A 12,500-nucleotide genomic window follows, 5' to 3' on the forward strand; every position below is an offset into this window, starting at 1 on the left:
CAGCTGGGTGTATGAGGTAACTAACAGCTGGGTGTCTGAGGTCACAGCTGGGTGTATGATGTAACAGCTGGGTGTATGAGGTCACAGCTGGGTGTATGAGGTCACAGCTGGGTGTATGAGGTCACAGCTGGGTGTATGAGGTAACAACTGGGTGTATGAGGTAACAGCTGGGTGTATGAGGTAACAGATGCGTGTATGAGGTCACAGCTGGGTGTATGAGGTCACTAACAGCTGGGTGTATGAGGTCACTAACAGCTTGGTGTATGAGGTAACAGCTGGGTGTATGAGGTAACAGCTGGGTGTATGAGGTCACAGCTGGGTGTATGAGGTAACAACTGGGTGTATGAGGTAACAACTGGGTGTATGAGGTAACAACTGGGTGTATGAGGTCACTAACAGCTGGGTGTATGAGGTCACAGCTGGGTGTATGAGGTCACTAACAGCTGGGTGTATGAGGTAACAGCTGGGTGTCTGAGGTAACAGCTGGGTGTATGAGGTCACAGCTGGGTGTATGAGGTAACAGATGCGTGTATGAGGTCACAGCTGGGTGTATGAGGTCACTAACAGCTTGGTGTATGAGGTAACAGCTGGGTGTATGAGGTCACAGCTGGGTGTATGAGGTAACAACTGGGTGTATGAGGTAACAACTGGGTGTATGAGGTCACTAACAGCTGGGTGTATGAGGTCACAGCTGGGTGTATGAGGTCACTAACAGCTGGGTGTATGAGGTCACAGCTGGGTGTATGAGGTAACAGCTGGGTGTCTGAGGTAACAGCTGGGTGTATGAGGTCACAGCTGGGTGTATGAGGTAACAGCTGGGTGTATGAGGTCACAGCTGGGTGTATATGAGGTCACAGCTGGGTGTATATGAGGTCACAGCTGGGTGTATGAGGTCACAGCTGGGTGTATGAGGTCACTAACAGCTGGGTGTATGAGGTCACAGCTGGGTGTATGATGTAACAGCTGGGTGTATGAGGTCACAGCTGGGTGTATGAGGTCACAGCTGGGTGTATGAGGTCACAGCTGGGTGTATGAGGTCACAGCTGGGTGTATGAGGTCACAGCTGGGTGTATAAGGGAACTAACAGCTGGGTGTATGAGGTCACAGCTGGGTGTATGAGGTAACTAACAGCTGGGTGTATGAGGTAACTCACAGCTGGGTGTATGAGGTCACAGCTGGGTGTATGAGGTCACAGCTGGGTGTATGAGGTCACAGCTGGGTGTATGAGGTCACAGCTGGGTGTATGAGGTCACAGCTGGGTGTATGAGGATGAGGTCACAGCTGGGTGTATGAGGTCACAGCTGGGTGTATGAGGTCACAGCTGGGTGTATGATGTAACAGCTGGGTGTATGAGGTCACAGCTGGGTGTATGAGGTCACAGCTGGGTGTATAAGGGAACTAACAGCTGGGTGTATGAGGTCACAGCTGGGTGTATATGAGGTCACAGCTGGGTGTATGAGGTCACAGCTGGGTGTATGAGGTCACAGCTGGGTGTATGAGGTAACAGCTGGGTGTATGAGGTCACAGCTGGGTGTATGAGGTCACAGCTGGGTGTATGAGGTATGAGGTAACAGCTGGGTGTATGAGGTAACGTTTTTTTCCAATGGTCAACAGTTCTGGAATGTACTGGAAAAGTACGTACTGTTTTACTTTTACTTCAAACGTGCTTGAGTTTACAAAAGGTCGTTTGCGCTATATATATTATTCCTAAAATGTCTACACAATCAATGCACACAATTGCATTGATCTGTTGGTCTGTGTAGTAGCTAATAAACAAAATGTTGCTGCTTAAATGTATGTATATTCATTGATTCACTCGTATACCAAAATCCATTTGAATTGAAAAATTTAGCTTTTTGCATCAAATATTGATATGCATTTAAAAAGAGATTAATTTAGATTAATTAACTTTAAAGTTTTATATATATATATATATATATATATATATATTAGTGCTGTCAAACGATTAAAATATTTAACTCGATTAATCGCATGATTGTCCATAGTTAACTCGCGATTAATCGCAAATTAATCGCATTTTTATTTTTAATTTCTTTTTTTTTACCTTAAACAGATCTTTTTCAAGTTCCAAGTTTTAATACTCTTATCAACATGCGAGTCAACAAATGCTTGCTTTGTGCAGCCATTTAACACAAAAGGATGACCCTCATGCATTGCAAATTTGCATCAAATTCAAAACAGAGTGATGCACAAAATAACTTAAGAAAATAATAATTTAAAACAATGAATAAAGTGTGCATGAAATAATAGGGGAAAGAAAACGTTAGGAACTTGTTACATTCACACACACAAGGGCTGATTAATCACACACCCCCCTCTCTCCCTCACACACACACTCTCCCAGATCTTTTTCTCTTTTGCCCCTTCCTCATCTCTCTCACCCCCCTCTCTCTCTATATCTCACACACACACACACACACACACACACACACACACACACACACACACACACACACACACACACACACACACACACACACACACACACACACACACACACACACACTTCAGAAACAAACATAGTATCAATGAGAGCATCAATAATACACCTGAGTGAAGTCTAGTTAAAAAAAAAAAAAAAAAAAATTTTTTAGTTAATCTTGAGTTAAAAAAATTAGTGGCATTAATAGAATCGGGAGTTAACGCGATATTAACGCGATATATTTGACAGCCTTAATATATATATATATATATATATATACAGTACCTCAGCCAGCAGCAGTATGTTTATAATATATATACAGTACAGTACCTCAGCCAGTAGCAGTATGTGTTTATAATATATATATATATACAGTACAGTACCTCAGCCAGTAGCAGTATGTGTTTATAATATATATACAGTACCTCAGCCAGTAGCAGTATGTGTTTATAATATATATATATATACAGTACAGTACCTCAGCCAGTAGCAGTATGTGTTTATAATATATATATACAGTACAGTAGGGCTGGGCGATATGGCTAAAAATGTTATCGCGATAAAATTATAAAATTATTTTCATATAACTCGATATCGATAATTATCGTTGATATAATGTCTGTCAAGTTTAATTAACTTCTTTTTTTTTTTGATCCACTTTTTCTCCCATTTTTCCATATTTTCTCCCATCCCAATTTCGTATCATCCAATTCAACCCTCCCCTGTCACGAACGCTGTTTCTTGCCTCCCACAAGCCGGCTGCAATGTGGACTAAGTCATACATAGCACAAGTCCCCTCCGGTACTTGAGGTAACAGCAGTCGCATCTTTTCACCTGCGCAGCTCGATCTCTCAGTGTCGAGGAGTAACGCGTGGGAGGCTCACGCTGCCCCCGACACTTCCTGATTCTACTGCGCAGGCGCACCAACCGACTTGTAGGAGTCGCTTGTTCACAACGTTCGATCCCCACCCTTCAGTTTTCCCTCCCCGTAATACGGCCAATGTGTATTACTGCGGACGACCAGCCAAACTGAAAAACAATGTGGAGAGCTGGATTCGAACACGCGAATCCTAGCGTCTCCACACTGGTGGCGAGTGCCTTGCCCACTACACCACCTAGCCGCCCAAGTTTAATTAACTTCTTATGCCCGGCGCCGATGGACGGGCTATTAATAGCATAGATATATATAATAGACTTGTTTTGCTGCTGCGAATGTTGATGTCGTCATCAGTCCGCGCACGTTAGCAGTTAGCCGACAAGCGGAGTATCTCATGACAGACAATGTACTAAATATTACCCTAAAATACTCTCTTCCGCCCCAATATATTGAAACGACATCCACTGTATACCCCACACCAGTGGCGGACTGGGACACAAATTCAGCCCGGGACATTCAGACGCACCAGCCCACACACCGGCCCACACACCGGCCCACGCACCGGCCCCGAAACCGGCCCACACAACGGGCGTTATGAAACACTTTAAACAACCCAAGGCTGTGGCTAAGGAGTCAACATCAGGGAGACCAAATCTACACACCGCCCCTAGATGTGCACTCATGCACAGTGCACAGTGCACACACACAGACACACACATACATATACCGTTACTTCCCGTCATTGGCATATGTTTTTTTTTTACTAACATCTTAGTGCCTCATTAGCCTAGGGATTAAGGATACATGAAGTATTAACTACACCATAATAATATTGAGGTTTTGATCCATAGAAAGTAGGGATGTCCGATATTATCGGCCTACCGATATTATCGGCCGATATCGGCATTAAAATGTGATATCGAAAAATATCGGTATCGGTTTTAAAGAAATAATATTTTATTTACATTTCTATAACCTTTATTTACCCAGGCAAGCAAGTAAGAACCAATTCTGCTTTTATTTATTGTCAAAAGTATGCATAATGTTGTGTTAATTCCACAACAAGAGATATGTAATGTTAATTACCTGAAATTATTCCATTTCTTGGGGCGGGAAACCCTGCATATATCGGTATCGGTTGATATCGGTTGATATCGGTATCGGAAATTAAGAGTTGGACAATATCGGTATATCGGTATCGGTAAAAAAAGCCAATATCGAGCATCCCTAATAGAAAGGTCTGTGCTACACAATTTCAGTTAGATTGGATTTATTGTCCTTTAATTTGGCACTCATGACATTAGTTGCTTGCCGTTTAATCAACATTGAAAGACCCCCCACTTCCTCCCAGACACCCATTCCAAGAGCCTGTTTTCTCTCTCTCTTTCCTCAGAGTCAACTGCATAAGAAGAACATCAGCAATCAATAATAATGGCTTGAATTCATACAGCGTTTTTCAGCCTTTTGAAAACACCCAAAGTAGTAGTAGTAGTAGTTTATTCAGTCATCATCTCACACAATACAATATACCCCATCATTTAACAATATTTGATTTTACAGTGACTGAAAAGGTACAGACTGAAGCATAATGCTTATATATGCCTGTCCTATATTCTTAACAAAAATTTAAAAAATTGGCGGCTACGTGGCGTAGTGGGCAAGGCGCTCGCCACAAATACTGGAGACGCTGGGCTCGCCTGTTCGAGCCCAGCGCTCCACATTGCTTTCAGTTTAGCTGGTCGTTCATACTAATACACATTGGCCGTATTAGGGGGTGGGAAACTGATGGGTGGGGATTGGGCGTTGTGGACAGCGACTCCTACAGGTCGGTTGGTGTGCCTGCGCAGTAGAATCAGGAAGTGTCGGGGGCAGCATGAGCCTCCCACGCGTTACTCCTCGCCACTGAGAGATCGAGCTGCGCAGGTGAAAAGATGCGACTGCTGTTACCTCAAGTACCGGAGGGGACTTGTTCTATGTATGACTTAGTCCACATTGCAGCCGGCTTGTGGGAGGCAAGAAACAGCGTTCGTGACAGGGGAGGGTTGAATTGGATGATACGAAATTGGGATGGGAGAAAATGTAGAAAATGGGAGAAAAAGTGGATAAAAAAAACAGAAATTAAAAAAATTAAGACTCCAAAACAGTATTCTAAAAGAAAATAGCAAAAGAAAACAGTATTATTCACCCCTGTAGTTTTCAAAAATAGCTTTACAAATTTTTCTTAAAAACCAAAAGCGAATTACTCATTCTTAACTGTATATCAGCATTGTTCCACAAAGCGCTTCACAGAAACCATCAAGCATTCACACTCTCACAGTCATACACTACTGGTGGTTGTGAGCAGCATCAGCAAACACAGCTGCCCTGTGGCAGACTGACGGAATCATGTCTGCTAATCAGCGCCAACCACCATCAACAACCTTCATAAATACATTCAACATTAATGGAATAGGCTAACTACCAACTTAGCTGTAGCAGTTATATGCAATCACATATGTTTAACTACGGGGTAGTAGTTGACCTAGTTGTTAGCTTAAGCTAGTTAGCTGTGGTTATTTACAAACATGTAGATGAGACTAATCATATACAGATCGAGAACATGGCTAACAGTTGGGAATTCTAAGGTAGGCCTACATCTTATTTAAGCATGTAAAATGGCAACTAATCAATTCAATCAATTAGATTACCAATATTATATCAACATGAAAATTTGGAAGGGAACATAATAGTATTTTATTTTAGTATTTACTATTATAATATTAGTAGCCGATTCATTTGCAGCCCGTCCTAGGTTCTGATTGGCTCTCTAGGTTAGCACTTTAGCTTCTGATGCTGTGGTGGGCACTAGTCCTAACATTGCTAACTAAACTTTTAGTCAGAGAAAAAACGTCACGAGTCACAACTATTTATGTCCACGTGCTGTAAGGAATCAGGAATACGGAAAGCACATTGTCTTGTAATAGAATGACTGAAATCACTGCAAGAGCTAGTATAGGCTAGCTAGCCCTCATGAACCGGCAGACACCAACAGTAGAATATGCACTAGGCTACTGCATGCACCTGTCATGTTACTGTTGGTTCCTTCCACTTGAACTTCATCATCATTAGCAGCAGCAGCGGGTAAACATGTCTGTAATTTTAGAACATTGTTCTGCGTCTTTTACTAGCAATTTTAGTTTTTTAATTCTAGCTTTTTCAGCTCCACCCTTTCTTTTTTTGCATTCTACATTTCTGCGCTTCTAGGCCTACTCGCGGTTGGGAGGAAACGTGAATCTCATTCACTGATGTCTCATGTCTCATTCAAGACTGGCTAACAAAAGCATGTCTTTCACTTAACACCAAGAAAACAGTGTGTATGATGTTCACAAAGTCACCAGTAGAGGTCACTCACTCTAATGTGTTTCTGGGAGAAGCGGAGCTGGACATTGTACATTAATTCAAGTATCTTGGGGTCACATTGGACTCTACATTGACCTTCAAAAAGTCATGTGAAGAAAGTGACAAACAGTCAAGTTTAACATCGAAAACTTCAGGCAGATCAGGCCCTGCCTGCCAGTTAATGCTGCAAGGATGTTTCTGCATTCAATGATTTTATCACACATCAAGTAGGCCTACTGTTTTATCAACTGGTCTCTTTTATATGTCACTACTCTTACACCAATATAATTACTCTACAAAAAAGCCATAAAAGTATTTGATAGGAAACCAATTTCATTTCATCACTGTAATGTTTTAGAAAAACATAACATGCTAAGTTTCGAGAATTTCCAAGTTTTCAAATATACTTGCTTCATGTACAAGGTTCTGCATGGACTTGCCCCTCCCCCATTGAATGAGTTCATCCAACAGAAAGCAGACACTGGCATTACCACCAGGGCCATCAGTAGAGGGGACTGTAAGGTGCCTTTTCGGTATACTACCATTGCAAAAACTGTGTTCTCTGTTAAAAGTGGTAACTACTGGAATAGCCTGCCAGTTGTGATTAGAGAGTGCCCTACATACTCCATGTTCAAGACCCATCTTAAACTGCATCTTAAGGCAAACCAGAACTGTGATCATTTTTAATCTGATTTAGGTTATGCAACTTGTTTATTGTTTTATTGCCGGCCCACACACTGGCCCACACACCGGCCCACATAATGGCCCACACACCGGCCCACATATGGCCCACACACTACACCGGCCCACACACTACACCGGCCCACACACCGGCCCACATTAGTGGCCCACACACTGGCCCACACCGGCCCACACACTGGCCCACATACTGGCCCACACACCGGCCCACACACCGGCCCACATACTGGCCCACACACCGGCCCACATACTGGCCCACACACCGGCCCACACACTGGCCCACATTAGTGGCCCACACACCGACTCACACACTGGCCCACACACCGGCCCACACACTGGCCCACATTAGTGGCCCACACACCGACTCACACACTGGCCCACACACTGGCCCACACACTGGCCAAAAAAAAAAGGAAAAAAGTTAAAAAAAAAAAAAAAAAAAAAAAGGATAATTTTTTTTTTTTTTTTTGGACCAGCCCACTTTGGTCCCGGCCCATCGGGATTCGTCCCGAACGTCCCGATGGCCAGTCCGCCACTGCCCCACACTACTATAAACGTGGCCTCAGAATTCACGACACACACATACTCGGCACGTAAATATATAAAGTAGTGCCGCGCAAGCTAGTTATCCTAGCCAGCCTGTTGTGTCTAAGCGGTGTATTCCATGACAATGTAATAAATATTACCCTAAAATACTCTCTTCCGCCCCAATATATTGAAACGACGTCCACTGTATACCCCACACTACTATAAACGTGGCCTCAGAATTCACGCCACACACATACTCGGCACATAAATATATAAAATAGTGCCGTGCAAGCTAGTTATCCTAGCCAGCCTTGTTTACTACTAGAGTCCTACCTCTCTACCCAGAGGTGCACCGCGGGTCTCCTTCACTGTCGGCCATCTCCTTCACTGATTGGTTGTTAGTGCGTGTGCTGATATCCAAGCTTGGAAAATCGATATATCGAAACTTTGCGACCACGTTTCATGTTTATTTCGAGGAAATAATTTATCGCGATAGTTATCGTTATCGTTTTATCGCCCAGCCCTACAGTACAGTACCTCAGCCAGCAGCAGTATGTGTTTATAATATATATACAGTACAGTACAGTACCTCAGCCAGCAGCAGTATGTGTTTATAATATATATACAGTACAGTACCTCAGCCAGCAGCAGCCCCTGAGGCTCCATTTCCAGCTGAATTCTGTGTTTCTGGTTGTCCAGGAAGTCCTCCAGCTTCAGATACTTCAGAGCACAGAGAGACCTGTAGTCCCTCCAGTACACCGCTATCTCCATCTCCCTGGTCTGGAACACACACACACACACACACACACACACACACACACACACACACACACACACACACACACACACACACACACACCTGTTTAATCTATTGAGTGTGAGTGGGAGAAAGGGAGAGGTTGCGTTTATGTGAGTCAGTCTATGACTGTGCTACAGAGTATGTATTACTAATTTATTATTAGTGGGTACATCGCTTTTTTTTCAGTTACAGTTGTCACCGATAGCAATGGAAAAGAATCCATTATCAAAAAATATATAACAGAAGAATGACATCATAATGTGCGTTGTGCACGACGCCCACTCACCCTCTCCAGCTCCACAGTGAAGGTCTGGTCCCAGGCCTGCTCTCCTACAGTCCTCCATGCAGTCTGGCCCACCACAGAGTTATCCACCTTCAGCACCGCACTCACGTCCGCTACACACACACACACACACACACACACACACACACACACACACACACAGAGTAATACTTGTGAGAACAATTCTATTTAGGTTTGTTCCATAATCTCTAATCCTAACCCTCCTCAAATATCCTTAATGAGGTCTGGTCGGCACTCCTTTGATGTGAACACTTGAAGAGAAAAGAAAAAAAACACACACGCACGCACACACACACAACCCCTCTACATGTATGTATACCACTACATCTGTATTCCTCTAAATGTGTATGTACTATTACTACCATCAATACTGCTCTACAAAAGGCAAACTATAGTCACTGAAGTTAGTACTTTTTGGCTTTGTAGGGCAGAATACACCTCCTAGATATTCAAAGTAACTTTGCACAGGAAGCAAAAACACGACGCACAAATAGCACTGAGGCGTGCAAAACCAAGAGGAGCGACGTCTGCACTACAACACGCGGTGCGGTTAAAATATTGATCATAGCTCCTTATTCATTTCCTCGGAGAGGCAGCAAAATGCTAGGACTTAAAAAACTGCTCGTTAAGTGCCGACTCCAGATAATGAGTTTATTTTTGGCTGACTTTGCTGATAAAGCCCTACCATCATGGACAAAAACATGTTATACACACACACACTTACTGGAGAGCTCCTCGGCCTTGCTGGGGGTCTTCCCGCTGACGGATCCGCTGCGTCCATACAGGCCTTTACTGCCTCTCATGAAGGACCTGGTGTCTCCAGGACTGTAGCAGGGCAGCAGGACCGCTGTGCCCTTACTGCGCCCCGGCACCACCTCCAGCACCCCCATGCAGCCCAGCAGCTGCACCTGTAAGGTCCCTGTAGGGAGGGAAGCAGATCATTCACTTTCTGTTATCATTCCATTCACAAAGGACAACTTCATGTACATGTACTTGGCTGATTAGGTTAAGTATTCAAAGTCTGGTGTAACTTAACACATTGGTCGCCAAAAAACGCTGTACAGCGTTTTTGAGATCAATATTAAATGTTTTCGCCATGGCATTCATAATTCATCCAGCCAACCTCTGGTGCTACAGCGGGACCCTGAATGAGACTGCAACACCTCAATACCGCCGCCTGGTGGATGGTCGGGCGAGTTACACTCTCAAAACCGGATGTTGTGATCGGTGCGTCGAGGAAATTCCTCCGGCAGTAATATCTTGCTACGGGACTACAGACAAACACTATAGTGCATATGGATCGCTGCCATAACGCAATAATAGATATGATTTCGGCCTTTATTGCGCCATACAAACCGGAAATGGATGTAGGAGATCGGCGTCAAATAATTGCCATCTTTCTCCTCCAGTCTCATCGGCGAACGGTAAGACAGGTTTTTTCATTTCACTGCAAACCATCTGATCAACGGATCAAGCCATAGTAAATAAAGCCGTTACTGACGATCAAGGAATTATAAACGACCCCCCCCCCCCCCCTTTCCTTCACGCATGATGAAGCATAATGTATACCGATCATATACATTTGAATTTCTTAATATATTGTGTATAGGAAAGAAACGCCAATCGATAATCTATATATGCTTCAGGGCCTATAACTACTGTTTTTGGAATTACAGCAGAAAAGATTAAAAACACTTATATTCTCGACGCTAGTAACACAACAATGTATGAATGAAAAAATATAACGTTCCCCCATCCTGAACGATAGATAATCGATGTTGAATGGGCCATAGTAATGTCAATATAACAATACAATACAATTTAAAAAGTTATAGCCCTGCAAAGAAGGTAAACATCTCCATATGCTTACAGTGCTGGCAGAGAGTGGTATAAGATGGGCACAATGCCCGGCGCCCAATGTGTTAACTATAAATGACCATGTAGAAGAAGAGGGGTAATAATAATAATACATACAATTTGTATAGCGCTTTTCCGAATTCTCAAAGACACTTTACAGAGCAAAACAAACAATACAGTTTTAGTAGAGAAAATTAAATATATATATATTTTTTTATAAAGGATGAGAGGAAAGGATGAGGAGTTCAAGGCTTGAAGGCAAGGGTAAAAAGGTGGGTTTTGAGTTTTCTTTTTAAATGATGAGAGGGTGCAGGGATTAAAAAATAAATAGAAAATCTCCTGACTGAACTTTTCTTCAGGCCAAGTCATATTCTTATTTTAACCTCCACTGTATTTTTTATTTTTTTTTAATCGTTAGCGTTTTAAGGGAACTAGATTATTTTGAACATCTTTTCTATTGCCAGTTCACTTTTACGTAATATCAATGCCGTTTTCAATTCATTAAATAAAACTGATACTGGCGCCCCAGTGGCAAACCACATAACGCGCTGAGTCGCGACAATGAACCCGGAAATTTTGGAACCACCAAACTTTTATGATAGATATGGATAGTATGGGTCACCAGCACTTAGAAACTGCCGGATGCTAAGTTGTACATGTTGGGCAACTTTTTTTATTTGCATAATTAGTACATTTGCATAATCACCTAAGTGGAAAAATCTCAGAAACTACTTGATCAATTTCAACAATGTTGGAGTGGTTTTGGGGGTTATTTGGGATGCTGAATCCATTTATGATACTCAAGAGTTTCGGAATTGCAATATTTACTGGAATTTACCAAATTTCAACTCATTTTGGTGCATTTTCAGTCAATTAGAAAGTTTTAGAGGACACTGAAATGATTACATTTGGACAGCAAGAACAATTTACCGCCTAATAGAGGCCTTGCACAGAGTGTTTAGAATGCCCATTTTTCCTGGTTAGGGACCAAGCAGTGAGGCAATGAGGAAACAGGAGTTGTAGATGAAAACTGGGTTTTTATTTACCCACAAGGTGCAAAACCATTGCAAACCAAGAATTTGATAACTAGGCCTATAGATGGGTTTCTCGTCCACGTCAGACTCAGCAAGGAGGCCAAAAGGAACGTAATAATCCTGGTCAGAACAATGGGGCAGACTATAGTATAGAGCAGGGGTGGGCAACTTTGTATATGGTGAGGGCCACACAATTTCCACAATCAATCTGGTGGGCCGCATTGTTTATCGGCAGTCCCGCCAGTAGTACCCCATCACTCAAATAGCCCATAATAGTCACAGATGTGATAAATAAGGTATATAAACAATTATAATTTGTTGTAACTTTGTTTTTATTCCATTTCAAATGCATTTAGTAATGCAATTTTAACTTTATGAATTTATAAACAGCTGAATTTAAAAGTATTGCTGTGTAACCCCAAATATATACAAAAATGATCAATTATAATTAAGGCTTCTAATAAAATAAATGTATGAACTTAAAGCCCACTGCTCAACAAACACAAAGCAGCATTCCTGCTGCATTTCACTACAACAGTAAATCAAAAGTGCAATAATAAATGATTGTTAAATATATAAAC

The 12,500-nt window shown here is 42.4% G+C and overlaps 1 protein-coding gene across 1 annotated transcript in view; it reads right to left on the reverse strand.

The window, feature by feature from the left end:
- Nucleotides 1-12,500, reverse strand: part of pkn1a (protein kinase N1a) — an 87,042-nt gene that overhangs the window by 20,359 nt on the left and 54,183 nt on the right. Inside the window, 3 exon segments of the mRNA XM_084317861.1 lie at nt 8,562-8,705; nt 9,011-9,120; nt 9,753-9,947. Of these exon segments, the coding sequence (XP_084173987.1) occupies nt 8,562-8,705; nt 9,011-9,120; nt 9,753-9,947 (449 nt within the window).

The sequence above is a fragment of the Notolepis coatsorum genome (genome assembly GCF_963971535.1).
Source record: "Notolepis coatsorum genome assembly, chromosome: 7".
Taxonomy (NCBI): domain Eukaryota; kingdom Metazoa; phylum Chordata; class Actinopteri; order Aulopiformes; family Paralepididae; genus Notolepis; species Notolepis coatsorum.